We start from the raw sequence: 26,501 nt of genomic DNA, 5'->3' as shown, positions 1-26,501 counted from the left end.
AGTAGGCAAGGGAAACCAATATTCATAAGACAGTCAAGCATCTTAACATTATTTCCCCTCTTCAGACATGCCTGGATCCCCATATCACAGAGCACTGTTGTTCCAAGGCTTTTTAGCATTTTAAAGAGATAATCTATAGCAGATTTGTCCAATGCAATACGTTATTTGAGTTTTGTTGTTGTTGTTGTTGTTTTTTGTTTGTTTGTTTGTTTTACCGGTGCTGCTTACACGGGCATTGGTTATGGATCTAAGAAAAAAAAAAAAAAGTCCTTGACACTTCAATTTTTCTTAGTTTATCATGATGTGGTTTATTGGTTCAGTTATTAAGGCTGCAGTCTTTGATTTTCATCAGTAAGTGCTTCAAGTCCTCCATGCCTCCAGCAAGCAAGGATATTTCATCTGCATATTAAAGGTTGTTAATAAGCCCTCCTCCAATCCTGATGCCACATTTTTCTTCATATAGTCTGACTTCACAGATTATTTTTCTCAGCATACAACATGAATAAGAAGTATGATGAAAGAATACAACCCTATCATACACCTTCCTGGTTTTTAACCACTCAGCTTAAATGATCACCTCTTGGTCTATTACAGGTGCCACATGAGCACAATTGAGTGGTCTGGAATTCTCATCCTTCACAATATTATCCATAATTTGTTATGATTCTCATAGTTGAATGCCTTTGCATAGTCAATAAAACACTGGTAAACATCTTTCTGACATTCTTTGTTTTAAGTCAAGATTCATGTTATATCAGCAATGATATTCCTGGCTCCATGTCCTTTTCTGAATCTGGCTTGAACAACTATTTTTGAATTATCTTCAGCAAAATGTTACCTGTGTGTGCTATTAAGATATTCTTTGATGATTTCCACATTCTCTTTGTGGTCACAAATATGGATCTCTTCCAGTTGGTTGGCCAAGTGGCTGTCTTCCAAATTTCTTGGCATAGATGAGTGAACTCTTCTAGCGATACTTTCATTTTTGGAAAAATCTTGCTATTCCCTCAACTTCTGAAACCTTGTTTTTTGCCAATGCCTTCAGTGCTGCTTGTAATTCTTCCTTTAGTACTGTTAGTTCTTGGTCATATGCTAACTTCTGAAATTGTTGAACAGAGACATGATTTTGATATAGTGAGTCTATACTATATCTATGTCTATATCTCTATCTATCTATCTATCTATCTACATATACTTCCATTTCTTCTGATGCTTCCTGCATCATTCAATATTTTATCCATGTTGTTGTTGTGTGTCTTCAAGTCAGTTCCAACTCATAGCAACCCAGTATGGGGTTTCTGAGGCTGTAAACCTTTCCCGGAGCAGAAAGCCTTATCTTTCTCCCACAGAGTGGGCTGGTAGATTTCAACCCCTGACCTAGCAGAGTCCAACACTAACCCAATACTCCATCAGGGCTCCTATTTTGCCTATAAAATCCTTCAATAATACAAAACATGGCTTGAATTTGTTCTTCAGTTCTTTCAGCTTGAGAAATGCTAAGTATGTTCTCCCCTATGGTTTTCTAACTCCAGGTCTTTGAACATTTTATTTTAACACTTTACTTTGTATTTTCTAGTCACTCCTTTAAATTTTCCATTCATTTCTTTTACTTTGTCATTTTTTCCATTTGTTTTACTACCAGGCATTCCAGAACAAATTTCAGAGTCTTTTTTGACATCATTTTGGTCTTTTCCTTTTAATGACCTTTTACTTTCTTCCTGTATAATGTTCTGAGGTGTCATCACAAAATTTGTCTGATGTTCAGTCATTAGTATTCAATGTGTTAGATCTATTCTTGAGAGGGTCTCTAAATTCAAGTCATACTTTGGCTCTCATAAATCTAATTTAATTTTCTTCAGCTTCAAATTGAACTTGCGTATGAGCAATTGATGGCCTGTTCTGCAACTGGCCCCTACCCTCATTCTGACTGATGACATTGAGCTTCTCTATCGTCTCTTTCAAGAGATCTAGTTATTTTGATTGCTGGGTATTCCATCTGGCCAGGTCCAAGTGTATAGTTGCTACTTATGTTGTTGAAAAAAATGTGTTTGCAATGAATAAGTTATCAGTCTTTCAAAATCATATCATTTAATCTCCAGCATTGTTTCTACCGTTGAGGCCATATTTTCCCACTGCTGATCCTTTCGTTTCCAAAGTTTGCATTCTAATTACAAGGAATTATCTATGCATCTTGACTTCACATTTGATCAATTGCAGACAGCAGAAAGTGGTAAAAATCTTCAGTTTATTTGCCCTTGGCATTGGTGATTGGTGTGTAGATTTAAATAAAGACCATAGTAACTGGTCTTTTTTTGCAGATATATGGATATTATTCGATCACTTACAGTATCGTACTTCAGGATAGAGCTTGAAATGTTCTTTTTGATGATGAATAAGACATGAGACATTTTCAATTTGTCATTCCTGGCATAGTAGAACATGTGATTGTAGGATTCAAAGTGGCCACAATTAATCCATTTCAATTCACCAATGCCTATGCTATTGACCTTTAGTTCATTTCACTTGTGATGATTTCCAACTTCCTAGATTCATGTTTTGTGCATTCCATGTTCTGATTGTTAATGGATGTTTGCAGCTATTTCTTCTCATTTTGAGTTGTGCCCCATCAGCAAATGAAGGTCCCAAAAGCTTTGTTCAATCCACACCATTAAGATTGACTACTTAGAGGAGGCAGCTCTTTCCCAGTTACATTATGATGGCCTTCCAACCTAAGGGACTCATTTTCCACCCGTCTACCTGACAGTGTTCTGCTGCTCTTCATTCTATTTTCACCAATCAATTTTCTTAGAAGTCAGTCTCCAGGTCCTTCTTCCTAATCTATCTTAATCTGAAAGCTCTTCTCAAACCTTTCTACCATAGATGACCCTGCTAGTATCTGAAATACCATTGGCATAGCTTCCAGCATCATAGCAACATGTAAGCCAACACAATACAGTAAACTCACAGACGCTGGTAGCATATTATTGTTGGAAATTTAAATATGGCTGAGTTTGACCTACACAGCAGTGGTTTGCATAGCACTGGAAGTTCAATGTCACACTCCTTACTGTGTCCAGGTATTGATTTAGAATCAAGGTAAAGAGAAAGTTACTGTAAGAGCTATGACTATCCATTTTCAACTTGGTGATTTTTAAGTTCTCAAGTATTCAGGTTGTGCTAAACTGTTTTTTTTTTTATTATTATTATTACTTTGATTTCCCTTTGTTTTTAAGGTGGCTAGGTGTTAATATTGTTTTGATAAATGATTGTTTTAACTTAATTCCGTGTTTACGAAAAAGACACACAAAAAACAAAAGCATCGGGTGAATGGCATTTGGCTTTCTGGGATATGTTACTATTATTAGGCATACAGAAATAAAAATCTGAGCATAAATTACCTCTAGTTCTACAGAACCAGTGGGCAAATGCTACAAATAAATGACGTGACTTACTAGGGAGCTAGAGAAAATGTCTAACAAAAGTTGCCTGGTCAGTGGAGAAAGGATTCAGAATTTTAACATCTAAAACAACCAAAGAAAACTAACTGGTAACAAAAACATAATTCCATGATTTTGACATCTTTCTGTTTACTTTGTTTTTTTTCAGGTATGTCTTTCAACAAAGACCTAAGTTGTTATTTTCAAATATAAAGAACAGAATCTGGATGATACTACTATCTAGAGACATTAAGGAACTTTTCTGACACTTGATTTTCCTGTTAAGAGACTCTCAAAAAAGGAAAAAAAAAAGTTTTTTGTTGATGGAAAAAAAGAACCAAAAGTAAAAGTGCTTAGGCTTTCCTTCCCTGGAATATAAAGGATAAATTTTTTAGATCACAATGTTTTAGAAGCTTTCATAAAATATTGTTGTTATTTTTATAATTTTCAAAATACTTGTGTATTTTTCAAAAATTGTTTATTATCATAACTTTGGGCCTTTAAATTTATAAAATTGTAGTGATTATATATCAGAATGCTGTCTTTTACCATGGGACCTTTACCAACATCAACTAGTTTGTTATCGGTTTACAAAATAGAATCCAACTCTAAATATCAAAGCTGATCTCTAAAACCTAAGTATTCATTTTTTCTGAAATTGATGTTCATTTCTTCCTAATTATCAATGTTCATTTTTTTCTATATTGAATATCTCTTCTTTCTGTGGTTATTGTGTGATATTTGTTGAGTAGTCCTTGGTCACAGATAAAGTAGAATGTGTTTGCTGTTGTTGTTAAGTGTCGCTGAGTTTGTTCCAACTCATAGAGACCCTGTATAGGGTTTCTGAGGAGCAACTGGTGGATTTGTACCACTAACCTTGCAGTCCAATGCATTATCCTGCAGTGCCACACCAGGATTCCATACAAAAATCTGTTCAGAACTTACCAAGATGCCCTTAGGTCATTACTTCCCAAAGTGGGGTGAAGAGGATTTTAGGTAGCATATATCCAAATTGTTTTCATTCTATTCTGCATTTAAAAAAGAAGAAGAAGAAGAAAGAAATTCTAACAATTATACTTTCACTTAAAAATATTTTTTTTTCTTTGAGAGATCTCCCTGCCCCTATCTTGGGGCTCTGGTACCCTTCCCAGCCCCTGGACTGCCCACCCTTCCCCTACCACTCTATCAGGGGATGGAAGTATGGAACAGAACCTAGCTGTCATGTATGAAAGACTGGGACAAGAGCTTCCCAAACTCTTCCTTTATTCCCATGCCTACGCTCTCTACTCATCTGATTTAGAATTCATCAATGAGATCCTGAACATATGTACCAAGGGCCAGGCATGGTACATTCTATCACTGACCCTCTGCCGTTTCCTGGCCTGAAACTATTTTATACAACTTTGATTGAAGGTTCTTCAGCTGACATACCACCATGAGAATTGGACTGTACAAGCCCATTGGTAGCTTGTGAGGTTGCCCATTCACATGCTAGAGCTATGTTTCTATAAGCATGACAAGGATGAGCTTTGCTGGACCTATGATGCCTAGTCTACCTTTTATTTGAACTACAATGGCTTTATTTGTCACCGTCACCAAGATAAACTGATGCCTTCACATTTGCCCCCGATGCCTGCTGGTGGGAGCCTGGTGACTCTGGGGCTGACAGAACCAGAACCAGAACCTAACTTATACCTGTATCCCAAAGTCTAATGGGGAACCAAGGCAGAGGCAGCACTGAGGACTTTGAAATGATATAAAAGAGTGGAGACAGCTGAGAATCTCAGGACTCCACCCCCTCATCTGTCTTTCTTTCCATCTCAGGCTGTGAAAAATTGCTGCGTAATGTAATTTGTACATAATAAAGTTAACGTGAATATAATATGTATAACATGAATATTTTATATATATGTGTGTGTGTGTGTATATATATATATATATATATATATATATACACTTATGTGTTTTATTTTAGATGAAACTCTGTAAAACGAATAAGTAGATAGTAATTCAGAGGACATTGGAAAAAGACAAAAGCCTATTGTATATAAATGGGCTGTAGTCACATGAAGGAAATACTGCTTCAGGACAAATATATATAACCTTCTTCGATCCCAAATCCAAACTCTCAGCTTATTTAAAATTTACTTTGAAAAAGGTATTATTGCAAGTGTGCCATTGAAAAAAATGAGCACTGGACTCCTAACTGCAAGGTCAGCAGTTCAAAGCCACCACTAACTGTTCTCAGAAACCCTACTCAGGGTCTCTATGAGTTGGAACCAATTCAAGGGAACACAACAGCAGCACTAAACATTTTTGTTCGGTATGAAGTTACACATTTCCTTTCTAATTATAATACAAAATCATTAAACACAAGAATCAGATGTGCATGGGGACTGAAATAATGCAACCAATTCATTTGGCAGGTGATCAGTTTCCTCTAATTCAATCAAGCCATTAGTGACAGAGCTAAATTTGAACCTAGGCATCTTACTTCTCAATTCTGGCACTTTTTCTCACTATCACCATCCTGGGTACTACCTGGGAATCTTATACATGCATAGAGCTTTTTCTAAGATAAATATAATCAATTTTCAAAACCATTCCTCAGTTGCAGCCTATAATCTTTACACAGTTGCAAATAAAATAGCATACAGCGCATTTTATCCCACACATCTGGGTTTCTCAAAAGATTTTTAACGGAAAGAAACATGAATCAACAAGTATCTAAGAAAATGCAGCAGGCTTATCATGGGAGTTAGGCTAGGACAGAGCATATTACTAACATTTAAATCTTACAGAGTGGTATCTTATTCTTTGTTAATATTCAATAAGTACAGAAAAACACATTAAACATGACAGATTGTTTTAGTGTTATAATAAGCCAAACATAGATACTTTCAGATAACCAAACCACAAGCAGGTTTTCTGTACTAAGCATCCAAGTCAAGCTAAAATTCAAGGCAACAAAATTTTGGAACAAAAGGTGTTTTGGGTTTGTTTGTTTTTTTTTGTATTTTTTTAATGAAGGGAAGAAACAAATAACTAATTTGTTTTAGGAACAAACATTTGAGCTAAAAATGAAAATACTTCACAATAAAAAGTGGCTACTCCATACTGTATCTTGCCCATAATAGACACAGAATGTCCTTGAAAAAAGTATGGATCTCGGTTGCTGAACTTATACTTAAACATTCCAATCCAGTATTAAGTTTATTTGAACTCTAAGAAGCTCCTTCTCACATTCTTAAAAAGTAAGTTCTTGGGGAGCAACAAGATAGGAGGGGTCTTTGTAATCCTGAGGTGAATAAAAACTTGCATGTTCCCCTTCCTGTTCTGGGTAACCTGAGCCAGTTTTCCAGTTAGGGTCATTCAGTTACAAGAAGTGGTGCCAAAGTCCTGGAGTTTTCAGGGTATGTGAATGGTGAAGACGTGTCAGCAGAGTTTTGGAGAAGAGCAAAGGCCTAAGAGGTCCCATGCTATGACCACCAAACACATGCTCTTGGTGCACTTCTCCTTTCTCACTGTCCTCTGCAGAGGGGTCTTCTTCATGGGGCTTTTTAAAAGAGGTGATCTTGACCGTAGAGGAGAAGAGAGGCCGCATCAGCTGGCTCCACACAATCACACACTTACATACCACCATCAACAGCAGACACACACAACTGCTTTTGATGGGACTTGGAGACACTGACCTCTTAGGTGAAAAGAAGAGTAGAAAGGAGTCCTTTAGTATATAAAACTCTTTTTTTTAAAGTTTGTTGCTGTTGTTAAGTATCGTCAAGTCGGTTCTGACCCATAGCGACCCTGTATAGGGTTTCCTAGGAGCGACTGGTGAGCTTGAACCACTGACTTTGCTGTTCAAATAGACTTTGCCTCCAAGCATTAACCCACAGTGCCACACCAGGACTTTTTTGGGGAGAGCTGCTTTCTTGTTTTTATTTAATTTTCTAAAATGTTACCATTTAAATGCTTCCCACCATTATTACAAAAGTAATATATGCTCAATATTGAACTATTAAAAAGTTTTAAAAGACGAAGAGAAATAAAAATATACATCCCCTTCCAGTTAAGCATTTTAACACATTGGTGCATATAATTCCACATTTCTATATGAAAATAAGGAACTCTGGTAGCGTAGTGATTACAAATTGGGTTGCTAATCTCACAGTCAGCAGTTCGAAACTACCAGCTCTTCTGTGGGAGATAGAAAGGCTTTCTGCTCCCGTAAAGATTTACAGCCTCAGAAACCCTGTACAGGGTCGCTATGAGTCAGAACCAACTCCACGGTACATAACAACAACAACAAATATGAAAATAGTATAATACTGTCTGTTCTGTTTGGTTGTTGTTGTTGTTTTTAATGTTTTATTGTGAATTATATGATAGTTTACATGAGAGAACCTTAGTTTTACATTCCACACCAGGACTTTTTAATGTTGTTGTTAAATGCTGTGGAGTCAATTCCGACTCATAGCGACCCTGTACAGGGTTTCTGAGGGGCATCCGATGAGCTTGAATCGTCCGACTTTGTAGTTCAAACAACTTTGTAGTGTGACGCATCAACCCACAGCACCACACCACCACACCAGAACTGAGAACCTTGAGAAATGGAAAGGGATGCATCACTCAATCTCTCTGGGTTTCAACTTGCTCATCTGTAAAATGGGTATGTAAAAATTCTTTGACTTGCCAGCCTTATCATTCTCTGATTCTTTATGATCAGGGAGGGACTGTGAAAAGTGGATTTGAGGCAACCCATCATGACAACGCCCTGCTAATGACGGTGACTGGAACTTCACAGAGCAGTACAATCATTTCTGGAATGGCCTAAGGGGTATTTTTAAGAGAATGACAATGCTGGTTATTGGCCTCAATCCCCATCCCATCACATACACATACATAAACACTTTTTCCCTTTTCTTCCCAAGGGAAATGTTTGCGATTGGGCAAGGTGGGTGTACACACAACTCTGTGGAAATCGTTAGAAAAGGTAATATACAATAGCAAAAGTCTATGATAAAACTCCCTCCGAACCAGAAAGCATTCTGTGGTAATAAAGAATGTGTTTCTCTTTCCGGGGGAGCCCAAGGTCTGGGTCCTGGTAGTAGTGGCGGTGTGCAGTGGAGTCGGTTCCGACTCAACGGCCCGTACTGGGTTTCCACCGGTTTCCGAGGCTGTAAGCCTTCACTGGAGCAGAAAGCCTCATCTTTCTCCCGCGGAGCAGCTGGTAGTTTTGAACTGCTGACCGTGAGTTTAGCAGCCCAATTCGTAACCACTACACTATCAGAGATCCTTGTCCTGGTCAGATTCCAGTCCTGTTCCTCTGGCTCTGGCGCTCTCTACCTCTTTTCCGTCTTGGTACTCCATTTGTGTTTCACTCCTCTAATCCTCCTGTCTCAGCCTTCTTTCGCCGCATCCTTCCGCCGCCCCTCCCCTCCCAGGCGCCGAGTTCACCACCCCATCAAAGTGTGAGCGCCGCGCCAGCGCCCTGGGACCTGACTGCGCGCAGAGCAGAGGCCGCTGGGCCCTGCCGAACTGCCCCTTCCTCTGGCTACGGAGAAGGAAGCTTTCGGTTCCCACACGGTTCCCCGGAGGCCTCTAATCCCATTAGAACACCTGAAATAATAACGTCGGCCACAACCCCGCGCTTGTTCCAGCTCCTCCAAGGGGGCTCAGCTGCAGCCGCAGGGGACACTCTGAGGCCTGAGACCCCCAGGGCTCCCGCGTTTCCAGCCACCTCGCAATGCTCACTTAATCTCGGTAGAGGAACTGAGAAATGGGCGGCGCTCCGGGTAACAGCCGTCCAGGAACGATGGCGAGAAGCTTCAAGAGTTAGGCCAAGAGGCAGGGGGTAGGGGTGAGCTTTAGTCTCTGAGTCTCTGCGTAGAGCAAGACGCCCTCGGGTGTGCAGTCTGAAGCAGCAAGAGACAGAGGCTGGTGTGTTCCAGTCGCTGCGCCTCTAGCCGCTGCAAGCACCCGCTCCTGGCCTGACGGTGTCCTCCGGGAGTCTGAAGTGGACTCCAAAGGACGTCAAAAATCGCCGGGGAGGGGGAACACTGGCAGGAAAGGGTACCGTTCTACCTTTCCCTTTTGCCAAAGGAGACATTCCTCTGAAACCCATCTGAACTGCGCCACGCCAGGTATGAGCAGAACCCACAGCCCCCACTGTCCGAAGCGTCTCCTGGAGGAACCCTCACTGACCCATGGAGCCAGCGTCCCCAAAGGGTGCTGGCGGGGCGGGGCGGAGCTCAGGGTGGCCTAGCTCACGGGACCAGAGATCCTCCTCCCACCCACCCACACTCGGAGATCAGAGCCCCTACACTACAGACGACAGGGCAACCCCGCTGAGCGCCAGGGCCAAATGTCACTGTTGACCTACCGGTAAATAAAGTTATCTCGGGTGAGCTACGAAGAAGGGGCACTTCGGACGACTGTGGACTTGGCTACAACCGATTTGTTTGAGGCTTATACGTCAACTTAACCCATTTGTTCTTAATTTTCTAATTGACCCCTTTTGGCTTAAATAGCCTCGAGAAAGTATAATTCTTAGCAAGTATAGCGTCAATTGTCTGACGTTATTTCTTTTTTAAAAAAAGACAGCGAAGGTGACATTTTTTATTTCCAAATGCTGTTAGGACCCCCGCCCCCAGTCGTTTAGACTCATAGCGATCCTCTGTACAACAAAACACTGCGCGGTCCTTCGCCATCCTCACAATGTTGTTGTATTTAAGCCCTATTGTTTCAGCCACTGTGTCAATCCATCTCATTGAGGGGCTTCCTCTTTTGCGCTGACCCTATCCTTTACCAAGCATTTTAAAATAAAGGCACTGGAAAAGTACATTTTCAGAGATTCACAAGTGAATAACAACTCAGCAGGCGTCCTTTTAGGCTTCTCTTTGTTCTTTCCTGCAGTGTTTTTCACGCTACTAGAATTCTTTCGGAGCTGCAGGAAGCCTTCGATGTTTTTCTTAATCATTAGATAACTCAATGAAATGTTAAAATATTTATTTTTGAATAATCAGTAAGACTGCCTGAAGGTTTTCATAAAATACACCCGTTTATCCAGTCCAATGTAGATATTAAGCATGACCAGTCTACCTTATCCTGTTGCTTCAAAGGTAAATGTTTGCATTTGAGGACTACAGTAAGGTTGGCCAGACCTCTCCCAGAAACTCAGTACTTTTCAGGATGTATCAACTCACTATGATTGCCAGTCAGAATTTTCTACATTTTCCAACTACAGATAGTAAAATTGTTGTTGTTTTAAGAAAAATCTAAATCAATGGCTCCAAACAGCATCTCAGAATAACATGATGCTAAAGTTTGGGAGTCCTGGTGTGGCTCTGTGGGTTAATGTGCCAGACTGCAAAGCCATTTGAACTGCAAGGTCAGTGGTTCAAGCTCACCAGCTGCTCCTTGGAAACCCTACACAGGATCGCTATGGGTCACAACTGACTCAATGGCACTTAACAACAACAACAATAAAATTTGAAAGATACCTACTACCATCATGTCTCTTGAGAACAATTGAAACGAAAGTGTACTTTGACACCACAAATCAAGCAATCTCAGTTTTAAGTAGTCAATGTAAGTCCAGGGTCTCTGATTTAGCTATATTTAACAAAATATTTAAAAATCATTCAGAGGCAGTACAGAACACATCAAAATGTATATTTGAAGTGACACATTGAAATATACATGTATATAAATATAATGTCTGAACGTGTCTCCTTTTTACTATTAAGGTTTCATTAAAAGATACCCTAATAGCTAGTTGGAGTCCTGGTGTGGCGCTGTGAGCTAATGAGTCATACTGCAAAGTCGTTTGAACTTCAAGTTTTGAGGTTCAAGCTCACCAGCTGCTCCTTGGAAACCCTATATAGGGTCACTATGGGTCAGAATCGACTGGACAGCACTTAACAACAACAATAGCTTGTTAAGTGCTATATATAGGTTTTATTAAAATGCAATAGGATATTTTAACTTCAGAAAAGCAGGGGAACAGTCTGAAGAGCCTTGTACTCAACAACACTAAACAGCAACCACCACCGAAGTCCTTGTGTCTTCCAGCAAAATCAGCTTGATTTGCTGTAAGGTTTTTGGGGTGTTTTTTTTTTTTTAAATCACAAAATCACTTCTCTGTGGTAATTGTGATTAGTTCAGAAACAATGTCAATATCAAACAAAGGTCAAAATTAGTTTATTAGATTTTTTTATACAAAGCTTTCAAAATGCCACGGTTCCACATATTTTTAATCATAACCAAAGTGCATGCAATACTTAAAAAAAAAAGATTTAAGAAGACATCATCCACATGTGGTCTCCCAGTGAAAACACTGAAGTTTCACACTTTCATCCAGGATTGCCAAAAGGGAACTGTCCTAAAAATTTGTATTGACCAATTCCATTTCTCATCTTCCACAAGTACTCTTCTTGAATACTGAACAATGTCATGTTTACATTCCAAGTATTCATACATTCTGGGTAATTCAGTCTGTAGATACCTGTGACCTGACTGTCACACAAATTCACACTCAGAGCCAAGCAACCATCAATAGTTATTTCCTGAGAAGCTGAGGCTGTTCCCCTCATCTTTTCTTTTGCCAAGCTTACTTTGTGCACATACATGCACACAGAGAGAGAGAGAGAGCTGTATTAAATTTAAATGTGTTAGCTTTCTGCCATATTCAAGTGGTTGAAATGTGCCTATACTTTCTATCACAACCTATCCTTGGATCTGAAAACATGATTAAATCACAAACCTGTCCTGGGAGTCTAAATTGGCCCCTGTGGTCATCTCATTACTTACTAGCAACAAATCACAACCCCCAATGCTGGGCAAGGAAAAAAAAAAAAACCCACACACACAAAAAAACACGAGGTTGTAGTTTATTCATTGTCCAGTAGACGGCACAAAAGATCAAGCCTTCAAATGCTAAACAATCCACCAGGGCTGTTGTGTTTTGTTTGGAGTATGTGTGAGAGTGTGCTGTTCATATTAAACAGCCAGCCAGTCAGCGTTGTCTGTGAAGCAGAGAAGCCTCTCAATGTAAGAAAACTTACCAAGGATTTGAAATGTATTGATAGGAAAAAGTTTTACAGAGCTGTTCAACAAAATGATGCCAAGAAAATGCACCTTTAAAAATGAGTTCAAAGGAAATGTTATTGAGAAAATGCATTATTTTAAAGTTACCTCTAAAGAAAGTAAATTGAAGAAACCGCAGGATTCTCATTTCTAATTATCTCCTAATGTGCAAATAAAATATTAGCAACCTGGACCTTCAAGATTCTATATTGGAATTTTGATGTGTGCATTTGTGCTTTTTATTAAACTTAATACAGTCCAGAAAATTGAGGATGGTATTTCAAATGGGTTTACAGATATATGCATATATAATATATAGAAAAGGTTGCTTCTTTCCTTGAATTATTGTGAATAGCTTTGGTGGAATACTGAAGGACAAGGCTGTTAGAAATAACTTAGTTGAGAATTTTCCTCTTTTAAAGCAATGTGCGACTTCGGCTAATATTTATATTTTATTAAAAGGCTTCGATTTCCCTTTTCATTCTACATGTGGGGGGGGCACAAAGTGTGGGCTAATAACTCATTTCCCAGTTAATTTTATTAAGAATTTATAGCACTGTTTAGAAAGTTTTAAGACAACCATAAATTTTATTAGGAATATTTTATTAAGCCCTCCATTTAATTAATAAAAGACCTCTATAACTTCTGAAAATGTCAGAGCTAGTAATTATGTTAACCGGTGTAGTTTTTCCCCCTCTAGAGACCAAAGCATTTTAATGATTTGAAGTATAAAATAGTAACAAAAGAGTCTCCCCCTCCAAATTAAAAACAACAACAACAACAACAAAAACTTTGGTATTAGCCAGTCAGAATATAGTAACTTCAGGATTCTCTCTGTGATGGTTGAAGAGTCTAAACTGACCTCTCATTGACTTTTGAACTGGATCCAGACATTCTTTGTTTTTTGAAGTAAAATGCAGTAAACAAACCTCCAAGTCCTTATAGCCTGGATTGCTTTGGGGGCACTTGATTAACATCCTCCCTAATCCCCTCTGTTAACCTCCTTTCATATCACCTAACCGGGTTTTCTCTCTTTAATAGACCTCTGCATAGTTTATTTCACTTTTCTCACAACCATTCATTAACTTTGACTTCTTGATACTTTTCTCATATCACATCCAGCTCTTATCACCAAGCATTCTTCAAGTATCTCTACTAGATTTAAAATCTATTTTCTTTAAACTGTCTTTCCCTCCTCTTATTTCTGTTTTTCTTTCTTTTTAATGCAAATGCTAATGCATAGTGAGATGCGAAGGATAAATGTTCTGCAAGTACAAGCCCTAACACTACACACCACAGAAGAACCTGAAAAGCAATCACAACATTTTAACAGGCATCTTTAAGTTAGGTGGCAAATGATAAACCCTTATCATTCTGTGAACACAGCTGCCAAACTCGATAGATTAACTGGCTTTTGTTTATTCTGGGCTGGCAAATACACACACATTTTACCTTAAGAGGTGCCTCTTTTATTTCTGAGGATTTTGGAATTGACTCATCTGTGTGAACTTTGGGAACAAACGCTTAACTTAGGATACAGGCACAGTTCCTTATAGGCGAAAAGAAAGTTACAGGGAAGTTCTCAGAGAGGAGTGGATACACGGCAACCTACAGGAACTCTGCTTGTTTTAAATGCCTTTTTAGAGGCGAGTCTAAACAACAAAGACCTAGGGCCCAGCTTGCCTCGCTAGAGTTCCCATTCTTTGGGAAGGTGCTCTGGAATATAGAGTATAGAAGGCCTGTATCACAAGAGCTAGAAACCAAGTCCAGACCCTTCACCAGGCCAAGGTTTGTAAATTAAAAGTGCTAATGCCTTGAAAAATTAAGTATCTGTAGGAATCTAAGAATAGGTGCTGTCCCAGAATAGGTGTAAATAATCAGTGCTAATTTTCTAAGATATCTAAACTTGTCCCTTCACTTTTTTCTTTTAATAGATGATTAATTGCTACCCAGTTATGGAGCTTTTTTTTTTTTTTTTTTTTTTTTTATGGCTGCTATATTGCAACTCTAGACATCCTCTGTGCAATTTCTCTCAACAAGCTCAACTGTAAAAACTGTTTGCTAATTGTAAAATCCTTATCCTGAATGAGGTTTGGGCAAACAATTTGTACTACTGTAATTACATTGTAAAAGTGTTTTTAGTCCTGTGATTGTTCAGAATTAATCTAAAGGCCTAAAAGTAGACTTTGGTTCACAGTTACAAATGAAGAGGGGAGGGGCGGGGGAGAGTGGAAGAAAGAAGACACTTTTCAAAACTAGTAAGAGTTTGTTTCAAGGCCACAAATTTGCACTAGCTCTTTCTATAAAGAAAATCTGTGCATACATAATTTACAAAGTCCATTTATTGGTAATCTGAACAGTCATAGGAAAGCACAGAATAGACTTCCTACTGCTTTGCAGTATGCTTGAAAAATGAATAACTTAACCTGGATCTTCTTTTATCTCTGCTAGAAAGCAAAACATTAAGAACAAAATTAACTGGAAAGCAGTAATACAAAATAAGTCCTATAGTAAAAAAAACAAAACTAGTTGTTTCCAAATTTGCAGACGTGGTTGCAGTGCTGAGGTAACCCCAAGGTCGTTACCTATGACTTTGCCAGAGAACCTATGGGTCTGTAAAGAGCATGGCCATCTAACTGTGTTTCACGGTAAATTACTCTCAGTTAAATTATACTTACACAATTTCCCTCGCAGTTCATTTAAACATCGAAAACGTAGATGTGTCCCTGTCGGTGTTTGGTTTGACACCCGCCCGCCCCAAAACCCAATCCTAGGCCCCGCGGATGTCTGGTGGGCCTACAAGAGAGATGATTCTCAGATTCCCGCAAGCAGCCGTCGAAAGGCGTTCGGGCTGGGCTTTAGGGAAAAGCTTCCAAGTTGCCGACCCAGGTTGATCCTCTCGGTAATCAGAAAAGGAGTGTGTTGCTTGGCCTAGCTAGCAGAGCTTCCCAAGAACAGAGAAATCGCCTTTCTGGGACTGGGAGGTTCTATCTTGGCCCGAAATTCTGTTTCCAAGTTCACGTTGAGGGGCGGGGGAACAAGAGGAGCTAACACCGGTGTAACGACGCTGCTTATTCACCTGGTTTCTCTTGATTTTGACACACGGACTTACTTAACCCGTGTGATATATCCGGGCATTAGTGCTCCCAAATGCTATACGTGTATGCGAGGAAGATAAGCTAAAGATCCTAAAACTTGGGTGTTTTGGAGATAGGGAGGCAACTAATGAGGGATTCTGGGGATTTTTTTTTTTTTTTTTTTTTGACTTTTTCAAAACAAAGCGCATCTGAAGACTTTCGGTGAATGTGTGTGAGCTTGTAAGTCACACATGGGTCTGGTGTGGTGTCGAGGACAGTGTAGGGGGCGAAGGGAGGTAGGAGGAGTATTGCACACAGGCTGAGTAGGCTCAGCAACTAGGTTTTTGGCAACGCTCCAGTATTGGAAGAAACTGGGCGTCAATTCGTGGCGAAATGCTAAAATAAACGGAAAGATGTCGCCCAAGGAGGCTGCGTGTGCTCTGTGGAACCTGTGTCCACACCTAGGTTCTGATGCTCGTCTTGTGTCCCTCGCTCTTAGGAAGCCCACTTAACAAACTTCAGCCCTATCTCGCGCAGAGATGCAAATTATCCTTTACTCTGCGCATTAAGAGTTGACCTTTTGCAAACATTTTCAGCGTGAAGGTATCCCTCTAATCTTTCTCAAAATACTTACTCCTACCTACACACCCTTTAAGGGTTTGGGGTTTGATCCGCAGCTGGCAGGGTGGGATGGGGGAGGCAGCGACGGATGTGCATTGCCGGTTTCTTTGGGGGAGTCAGCCTTTTGGGTATCTTCAGGGCGGGAATCCGGACTGGCAGTTTGCATTCCCGGCAGATCGAAGCTCCCTGCTGATCGATTATTTGATAATTGATTTTTCTTACAGCCAATACGCTGCCGCCTTGTCGGGGGCGCCTCCTGATTGGCCAAACCCTCCTCCACGGCTGCCTACCGAGATTTGGGTGAGCTCATTTTCCTGCAGACCGCAGGGGGAGTTTTCTGCAAGGTTTCAGCTGGAGGGAGAAAAAAAAAAAAAAAAAAAATTTACTCCAAGCCGGGCGAGCTGCGAGCCCTGCTCAGTGATGTGAGGTTACCAACCCGCTGGTTGGGCTGCTGCGTCTGAGCCATCTCGGCAGATGAAAGCCAGGCGGACAGAAAAATACTCAAATAACATCAATAAGCATAATTATAAAGGACAAGAGAGAGCGAGAGTCTAAAGAATAGAAACGTTTTTAAAACCCCCAAAATAGGTATTTAAAAGGAGAAAGTTACAACCAGTGGTTTGGTTGGAGCCTTCGAGTTGTATGTAGAAGCAGCTTTTTGTCTGGAGGTAGATTTCTTTTTCTCTGGCACTGGGAGTTTTCGTCAAGCCAGGGTGGTAACAGGAAAGCGGAACTCAGAAAAGAAGGACTGGGAGGGAAGAAGGGAGGGGAGAGGTGAGGCAGGGAAAAAGCTGGGGGCGCCGGGCCCCTCCAGGCCCGAGCGTGGCGGAGGCCAGATCCCCTCAGCGTCTCGAAGACAAAGGCGGCGCGGCCGGAGCCGAGCGCGCCAGCCCAGCCGCGCCGCGCCCTGGGCGCACAGCCTCCTTGCCCTGAGCGGGTCGGAGAAAGAACCTCCCTCCACGCGGCTCCCGGGGCCCGGCTACGCCGGTGAGGTCCGACTGCTCTGAGCCCGAGTCAGGTTTCGCTTTCCGACGATCATAAATAGCTTTGTGTTTGTAAACAGGCGTTAGGGGCACATTCCCGGCGCTCAGCTCATTGTTCCCTCCTTTCGTCTGTTACTTCGCGCAGGACGACCGGGCTGGGACTTCGGACCGCCGGGCCGTCCAGAACCAAAGTGAAAAAATGCAAGCATTCCCCTTCCTGCGGACCGGCAGCCACCTCTGTTAGCCAAAAAAACAAAAAAAAAAAAAAAAAAACTCTTAAAAAAGGTCTGCAAAAGCCGGGGCCATCTCCACCCCACGTTCTCAGGACTCCTCCAACATACAGCCTTTCCCAGCCTCGCTCCGGTTTCTCCTTCTCTTCCTCGCTCCTTGTTTGTCTTGTCCCCATTGGGGTGTTTGGTTCTGAGACTTCAGCACTTCAGCACCGCTGCCCCCCCCAAAAAAATACTGGCAGACCCCAATAATTTCGATGGAAGTAATGAAGTCTATTCGCGGAGCCCTGTGCAAAATAACTCCCGCTGCTGCCTGTCCCGCGTTTATTCCCAATTTATTTCAAGAGAGTCTGCTTTGGGGGAAGAGTACGGAGGGGTGGGAGAGAGAAAAGAATATAGAAAATAAAGCCGACGGACGGGTGCGCTCCCCGCGGTTATGTGTGTGCCCTGGATGTGTGAGTGTTTGTGTCTGGTCGTGCGATTTAATGGAGCGTCTCTCTGCCTCTCCAGTGCGGCCAGAGCTCGCTTCATGCACCCACCCCTGCCGAGGAACCTACTTGCTGCAGCCCAATGCATTGTGTAAGACGCGACCTGTTATGGCCACCACTACTTCCGGGTTCTAGCATTCTGGTCGGAATCCACCTCTCCGCCTGTGCAACACACACTTTACACACGCACGGGGACTGCAAGCGGGCAGCATCGATCGTGGCTCCTTTAAGACAAACTCAGACAGACATTTTTTTTAACCCTCCTCCTCTAATCTCTCTCCAGTGCAGCAGTTGCAAAGAGGGAGAGAGAAAGAGAAAGAGAGCGAGAGAAGAGAGAAACTGATTAGGAATTAGGACAGATTCAAAGAAAGCGAGCGCCAGGGCTTTGTGCATTTGAATATTAACATTTGAGGTGTTCTGACCAGAAGAAGACAGAGCGGATGATCATTCATTCACCACGTTGACAACCTCGCCTGTGATTGACAGCCGGAGTGGCAGAAAGCCATGAGATTTGGTAGTTGGGTCTGAGGGGCGCTCTTTTTTTTTTTTTTTTTTTGTAAACTGAATTTTGGGGGAGAGAAGATCTGCTTTTCTTTCTTTCTTTTTTTTTCCCCCCGCTGCTGTCTTGGAAACGGAGCGCTTTTATGCTCAGTGACTCGGGCGCTTTGCTTCAGGTCCCATAGACCGAAGATCTGGGACCGGTAGCTCACGTTGCTGGAGACATTAAGGATTTTTCGCCGTGCTTTTTTTTTTTTTTTTTCCGGGGGAGTTTGCTTATTTGTTTCTTTTCACACTGGCCTTAAAGAGGATATATTAGAAGTTGAAGTAGGAAGGGAGCCAGGGAGGCCGATGGCGCAAAGGGTACGTATTAAAAAACAATTGTGGAACTCAAATGTGAGATTAAATTGAAACGTGGTTTAAGGACTCTGCTAAAAAGTTTCCTTTTTTTTCTCTTTCTCTTTGAATGAGGCTCCTAAAGCCGTGGCCTAAACCGAGAGGATTTATTCAATGCATTTATAGGATTTATGTATGTTATGTGTAATTGTGAATTCAAGTAATCACGTTTTCTATAGATTACTAACCAGCAACTATGTAAATTATAATATAAGCTCGAGAAATCAACTGTTAAAAATAAACAAACAAACAAACAAAAAACCCGCTAAACACTGAATGCTGTAATTTAAGCGTTCAGAGATCAGTTTAAAGATATTTTTTAACTAAAATAAGCAGCTGGAAACTTCTGATATGTTATTGATTATATTCATTTTTGCTATTTCACTAGAAACATTTAACTTTTCAAAGTAAATCACGTTGTCACAATTCAGCAGAATTTGAGTCGGAAAATATTCATCTTTTAACAGTGATTTTCATGTGCATAGATTTTCCTTGCAAGGTAATAGTTTGAAAGTTTTTCTTAGCCAAGCCCTGTACTAATTGGATACTAAGCACACAGCTACTCACTTTAAAAATGCAATACTAATTTCCCCAATATTCCTATTTGAATGGAAACGTAGTGAGAGTAAAGTGAGACAATGACAACCCAACTGAGGTAGTTTCTTAAAAGAAAAGAGGTCCACAAAAAGCCTTCCTTGCATAATTTGTGTCCTGGCCCTCAAAGCCCTGTTTGCAAAAGAAAGTTACTAGGCTGACACATTTTTCTTTGCTCCTTTGGTTCAGGCAAATGTCAGCCTTCTTCCAAACCCCTTTCACACCTCTGAGTTTAAGGAGATGAAAGTGGCAATTCCTCTTTTCTTTGAAAATCATTTCACTCTCAGCACCTCCAAATCTTGGGAAAAGAACTGGCCTGGAATGAAGCAATTAGAAATTTGAAGTAGCTAAATTTTGCACACATGAAATGACCGTCAATATGAAAATAGTTTTTCTGAAAGAGGGAGATAGGGTTTGTATGAGTGTTTGCTTTGAATTTCCTTTAAACCTGATGAGAAATATTGTTCTCATTGACTACTAGTATGGGAAGAAAGTTCAGAAAGGAAAAAAAAAAAAGAATAATGGACTGCTTCAACTATAGATTCTTCTTCAACTTGGAGGGAAATTACCCAGTTTGAAATTTCATCTTTAATGTACAGTGAAAGCTACCCTTTCCTGAGTTCTACTTATAAGGGGTCAGTTAGTTTTGTATAATTTAGCAGAGTTTGTCTTGGAAAGCATAGGAAATGCAGTGTCTCAGGACTACCTAACTCCGTGCTGGCAGAGAAATAAAATGAGAAGCCTGTACGGATTCACGTGCTTGGCATAGCTGTTCCTATCGTAACTTTTTTAGTTTTTACTTTTGTATTCCCCCTGATGTGAAGGGGCTATGAAACTAGACAGGTCTGCTGCACTGTCCTGGCACGTTTTATTATTGTGATTTTGAATTTCCTCCTCTAGAGACGTGCACGTTTTTTACCTTCCGCCCTCCGGGAGAATGCCTCCCTTTCTTTCCTTCATCCTTCCTTCCTTGCCAAAGGATCCTGAATTTCTGAACTAGTTGATAGAGACACAAGTTAGGGCAAGACTTTTCATCCTGACCAAGTCTCAAGGAGAATCCTGGGATTTTTACTTTAAGGATTATTTTTGAAATTAGAAATCTCAACTTGAGAGATGCAAGGCCACCACATTCTGGGTGAAACGACCCAGCTGGACTGACATTATGTGAACTTCTGCCGTTCCCACTTTTACCCGCCTGGCCTTCTGAACCTTATTTGTCTCCTGTTTGTCATGCAGTACGACGATCTACCCCATTACGGGGGCATGGACGGAGTAGGCATCCCCTCCACGATGTATGGGGACCCGCATGCTGCCAGATCTATGCAGCCGGTCCACCACCTGAACCACGGGCCTCCTCTGCACTCACATCAGTACCCGCACACAGCTCACACCAACGCCATGGCCCCCAGCATGGGTTCCTCGGTCAATGACGCTTTAAAGAGAGATAAAGATGCCATTTATGGGTAGGTACAATAAGCAGCAGATTAAGTTGTCGAATTGTGATGTGTCCCTTGTTTCCCTATGCTGTTGGTAAGAGGAAAGTCGGAGTTCTCTGGATGGAGGTACATGTTTGGGACTTAACATTTGTATTGCATGGAAACTTTGGGGAGGCAATCAGTTAGCAGCCCCTGTTCTCCATCTCTACACATCCTCCCCACCTACCCAGTGCCTTGCTCCACAACAGTGTTGTCTGCAAAGCGGTCCCCGCGAGGGAGAAGTTGCTTAAAGGTCCCTCGGCCCCTCTCAGATGATGACTCCAGAGTTTAGCGGGTTGGAGTCTTCACCACCAGGTCATGGTTGGGAAAGCTTTAGGGGTTTCTAAATGTAGGCGCCTTTGTGTGCAAATGAAAGTTTTAGTTTAAGGAAAATCTTTTAAGCCACTGATTGTTCTGACTTGCTAAGTTTACTCAGCAACCGCATGCTGGCTCTGCCACCGCACAATAAAATCAAGGGAGGACAGTTGCAGGTCAGGCAAGGGGGAACATGTTTTGCATTTAGGGAGTTTGATCACTGACTTGAAGGAGAGGGACTCGCTCTGAAATTTTACAGATATTTAGAAACTTCAAGCGGGCTTTGCACTTTGTGTTAAAAGGAAAAACCTGCAAGATATAGGTAGAGTGGATGCGGAGTGCTCTCCAGCCGGGCTCTTTTCGGGCACTGTTTACACCGTGTTCTCCCAGGCCATTCCATTAGACCCTGGATTCTTTTCTGACTCCAGAATCCTTCGAAAGTCACTTGTGCCCAATGTGCTGATGAATTTTGGAACTTTATTATTATTTTTTTAAACTTTGTAGCAACTTTTCTTTCTATTCATTTCTTCTTATGTAAAAATATGTAACCCTGGCCGTCCCCAGCTGGAAAGCTTTCTGCTTTCTTTTCTGGTCCCTTGTATGTGGGCTTGTTCAAACCCCAGCATTCTATCTGCAGCATTAACTACAAATGGTTTAGGCTCCGGGACAGAACATTTGGGGAAGCTTTGGAAAGGACCCCAACTGTAAAATTCCCAGCTGGGCTGTAAGAGCTAATAAACGGCTGGAGACACCTCCTTGGGCCTTAGAAGAAGCTCATTTCTTTTTCTCTTTTTCTTTTATGGGCTGAGATAGCAACATCGAGACCTCTCGCAATACCAGCTGTTTGCCACTCCACAGAGACAAAATGAAAGGCTTTACCACAGGAACATTGGAAACAACTTTCTTTGGGAGGCCGTGAGGCCATCGGGGAGGAGCCGGGGAAGTGTGAAGGGAACCAAGGAGTCTCCCTACTCTTGGAGGGTCATGGGGTTTACATCGGTAGTTGCAGCCCCCTGACAGTCAATCCCAAAGCCCCAGAGCTGCTTTCTCTAACTTAGTAGAGTGCCTGCTGCAGAGATCCCCGGGCCTCGGCCTTGGCGCAACTGCCTTCAAGTAATCTACTTGAAGCAGCTCTCCAACCCCTTACCCCAACTCCTTGCTCCTCCACCAGGTCCTGGTTGTGGATCGGAGGGACCTGGGCTTGTGGGGGTGGGAAACTTAATTCAAAATGGCTGCGGGAACCGCTTGGGTTTTATTCTTAGCAAATGTTACCAATTTCTCTGGCATAACCGATCCTCAGATACGGTCCACAGCTCAGGGTCTCTGACTTCTGAGCCCTGGGAGGAATGGGAGGTGGGCAGTCACGAGGCGGGAGGAAAGGAAAAGAAACAACGAAAAGTCGATGTCAGACCAGAGTGGAGGGGTCCCAGTCCCAGCTCCTTCGGCTGTTTTGCTTGGGCGCCTTTTTCACCGATTGGGGACTAACCATTGTGTTGTTTGTCATTTGTATTTTCTTGCAGACACCCCCTCTTCCCACTCTTAGCACTGATTTTTGAGAAATGTGAATTAGCTACTTGTACCCCCCGCGAGCCGGGGGTGGCGGGCGGGGACGTCTGCTCCTCAGAGTCATTCAATGAAGATATAGCTGTGTTCGCCAAACAGGTCAGCAAAATAAATGTTTAAAAAGAAAAAGGAAAAAACAAAAAAAAGAGCCACACACCCACCCATCCAACATATTTTGCAAAGTAACTAACAAATAGCTCACTCCACGCCATACTATTTCACCTAGCCTGAGATGTTCTGCCTTATATGAATGTCTGGTTGCGGATTTTTTTTTGTTTTTAAATAACCGTATTCAACTCCACTCAACCACCATAAACTGACATAGAAAGCTATTTTATAAAATAAAATCGCAAACTCCACGCGTTGTAGCTGCGTTCGATTTGGCGAGCTGCTCAGGGTTCTGTAGAACCGTTCTTGCTACTCTGGGGCGTTTTCGGTTTATTTGATTCACATTGAGTGTGCGCGGGACAGACTCGGTGTCACTGTGTCCAACCCAGAGGTTACCGACTGCTCCCCCTCCCCCGACTGTGTAATGAAGCAAGGTACTAGGAAAGGAGACCAAATTTCAATTTTTCTTTCTTTTCTTCCCCTCTCCTTCTTCCCTCTCCTTCTCACTTGTATTTAGATTCGCGCAGAAAAACCTCTATTTTCTTCTAATCCAGAACTGGATAACTTGGTAAGAGCGGACCCCTTATCCTCTCCCCATCTTTCCACCCAGCACCCCTAGTTTTGCTTTGAGAGACCTGAAGTTTCTAGACGGACGGGTCTTCCTATAGCTGCAAGCCGGCTGCAAATGTTTCTGTCCACGGACAAGTGGTCCGGGACAAGATCCCGGGGAAATAAATTCATCTCCCGAGGGGCTGGGCAAGCCGGCGCGGGGAAACGCGAGCTTTTGTTTTTTATGACAGCCTCGCTGCGTAGCTCTAATCAGCGCGGGGATTTATCTCTGGGCCTGTCAGCGTGTGTGCTTAAACTTTGCCGGCTTCCCAGCCCTCCGAGTCGCGTCACTAGGGCACCGACCAGGCCAGAGCCCCCAAACAACTGATTTTGCCTGAAAGGTGTGCGGAGAGCTGCAGGCAGTTTTAATGCGAAAAGTCACAATCTGAAGGAAATTTGGAATATTTTCTGCTCACTCGTCCCAAGGAAAAATCGAGTCCAGGGGATGTGGCCCTTTTATTAAGGAGGAGTTGGGTCAGAGAGAGGAGAGAGCCATGGGGGAGGAGAGTGTTTATGATCCCCACTTAGATGCGAAGTTGTTGTTTTAGTTATTTTTTCTCCTTAAGAAATATAAACCTCTAGATGGTACCTAGTCATTGCTATTAAGTTTTACTGTTATTGCCATAAATCAAAATAACTCTGTTTACTGGGGGGAAGGGGGAGATGAGGGGGGAGGGTAATTGGAGAGACTAAGAGCTGAGACAATTTTCTGCAAACCAGGAATGGGATGCTCATTCTTTTTGTATCTTTGCAGATGATCCAAGCCATACAAGTATTAAGGTTTCATCTGTTGGAATTAGAGAAGGTAATTTCTCTACCCCCCCCCCTTTCCTATTGCTTCCCCATCACCCCAAACATACACAAGGGAGGGTTCAGAATGGCTGAAGTTCAGGCTTGTGGGACATTTGCATAAATGACTTTCTTTTTTTTGTAATTAGTGTCAAGGCCAATCTTAGTGTCCATTTCTCTTTGCAGTTGAATTACAATTTCAGTGACTAAAACCAGAGATCACAAATGCCCTAGCCTAGTGTTCCTTCTTAAAACCTTGCTGGCTTTTTAGAAACAGTTGGAATTCTATGCATCCCAGTTACTGTTTTGAATGTTGTTGCGAATTTGTTTCACAAGTTATACCTATGTGGTCTCCTCTCTTCCTCTTCCTCCTCTTCTTTGCTACCTCTGAAGGGGAACAAAGTTTTGTTTAGTTTAGTGAGTTGCTGGAAGACAGTCTGAGAGCAGAGGCAGGTCAGACAGAGGAGAGGCAGAGGGGGAGGAGGAACAGGCAGGGAGTCTGGAGGAGGTGGTGGGGGAGGCACATTAAACGTTTTGCAGAGACAAAGCAGAGTTGATAGTTGTGTCAATTTCTTGAATCTGTGAATCCTGCACACACCCTAACTTCATACTCAACGGGAAGGGTGTGGATAACATGATTTTGCTAGCTGTTCTATAAATCTCAGCTATAAAAACTTAATGCATTGTAATTCAAACTTAACATTAAATTGCAAGCACTCTGGGGTTTCTTGTGAAATTTTGCATGTCATTGGTGCCTGGGGCCTGAAAGAGACCTCTCCACTTACACCTAAATATTTCGAAGCTTTCTTTTTTCATTGAAAAAGAAAATCAATTTGATAAGTTTTTCTGGCTGTAGGCTTTTTCATATCACAGGTACTGGCAATTTGATCCCCCCCCTTTTTTTTAAAGAAGTATCCTGATATATGCTCCTTATGCCGAGAAACCCCAGTTACAAATGTTATAGAGACTTGAGTTGGTGCCCCGTGCTAGCTACCACATATTGATCCTCAGGATATATATGAATATATATATATATGTGTGTGTGTGTGTGTGTGTGAGCGCACGCACGCGTGTATATGTATATAAACGCACACGCACACACACATGTTTTTTCCTTAGACATTTTGGGAAAGGATTTATGAGAAAGTAACTGGATAAAATTAAATAGTTTACCTTAAATGTCACCCACACAGGTCACCTCTCTAATGGCCACAGCCCCAGGAGCAGATGAATTTAACACGGGTGTTGAATATGTTGTAGCCTGTGAATCATCTTGTCACTGTCAATTTTCTGGGATATCTCTATTTTGCGAGAAAAGAAAGTTATTCCTAATTCTGGATGCGTCTAGGGGTCTCTAGAGGACAATTGCCCTGTGTTTCCCCTATTTGGAAGTTTGCATCTCACAAGGGGGTGGGTTGCACTTGTCAATGTCATTTATGCACTCCTGATTATATTTCCTTTTTTTTTTAATTTCTGTCATAATGTAGGTACACGAATTATGTGACAATTTCTGCCACCGGTATATTAGCTGTTTGAAAGGGAAAATGCCTATCGATCTGGTGATAGACGATAGAGAAGGAGGATCAAAATCAGACAGTGAAGATATAACAAGATCAGCAAATCTAACCGACCAGGTATGCGCTTTTCAATCCTCAGCATCCCTAGAGGGAAAAAAAAATCTGTATGCATATTGCTTGCTGGGTCACTACCACCTCCTTTTATTATTTGCATATGATTAAGTCCCTTTTAGATACATTTCCATCGAAATGAAAATTTTTGAATAATGTGTCTATTATTGCTTCATTAAGACTGGCTCTGGGATTCGACCTGTAGAGATGAGCTTGTAAAAGCTTTGCCTGCAAACTTGACCTGTTTCTTGTCGCTTTTAATTTTTGTCTTTATTTTATTTACCCTCTGTAATAATGGGAGTGTTAACTGCCAGTGACCGCCTCTGATTGTAGGGCTTTGTTCGGGAGCATTCCTCCCCACTTCTATTTCAAAGAAAAGAATAAGTGTAGGGTCTGCTTATTTCTTATTTTACTAGGAATAAATCCAAGATAGGTGGTCTAAGAGAAGACAGCGAGGGTTTGAAATCTAGCAAATGTTGGCTATTTTCTCCCTGTCTATACGGTTCATTAGCCTGTCTTCTCAGTTTTCCTCGGCCGAACGCTTCTAGACCTCACTGAACATTGCTTTGTGCAGTGCCCGCTTGCAAGCTCGCCCATTTTATTGTA

The 26,501-nt window shown here is 41.7% G+C and overlaps 1 protein-coding gene and 1 pseudogene across 3 annotated transcripts in view; both read left to right on the top strand.

Annotated features, from left to right (window-relative positions):
• Positions 1–4,545: 4,545 nt before the first annotated feature.
• LOC102829446 lies at positions 4,546–17,446 on the top strand (annotated as a pseudogene).
• An 879-nt stretch (positions 17,447–18,325) lies between these two features.
• Positions 18,326–26,501, top strand: part of MEIS1 (Meis homeobox 1) — a 179,870-nt gene continuing 171,694 nt past the window's right edge. For 2 of the 3 annotated variants that reach the window (XM_006862947.1, XM_006862949.1), the window contains exons 1-6: positions 18,770–18,781; positions 20,645–20,871; positions 22,719–22,860; positions 23,387–23,437; positions 24,233–24,283; positions 25,755–25,901. In XM_006862947.1, the coding sequence (XP_006863009.1) occupies positions 18,770–18,781; positions 20,645–20,871; positions 22,719–22,860; positions 23,387–23,437; positions 24,233–24,283; positions 25,755–25,901 (630 nt within the window). Of the gene's footprint in view, positions 18,782–20,644; positions 20,872–22,718; positions 22,861–23,386; positions 23,438–24,232; positions 24,284–25,754; positions 25,902–26,501 lie in introns of all 3 variants that reach the window. The other variant, XM_006862948.1, reaches the window with a different exon arrangement.

Source organism: Chrysochloris asiatica, unplaced genomic scaffold (genome assembly GCF_000296735.1).
Source record: "Chrysochloris asiatica unplaced genomic scaffold, ChrAsi1.0 scaffold00052, whole genome shotgun sequence".
NCBI lineage: Eukaryota > Metazoa > Chordata > Mammalia > Afrosoricida > Chrysochloridae > Chrysochloris > Chrysochloris asiatica.
This window is presented reverse-complemented; position numbering and strand designations above follow the sequence as displayed.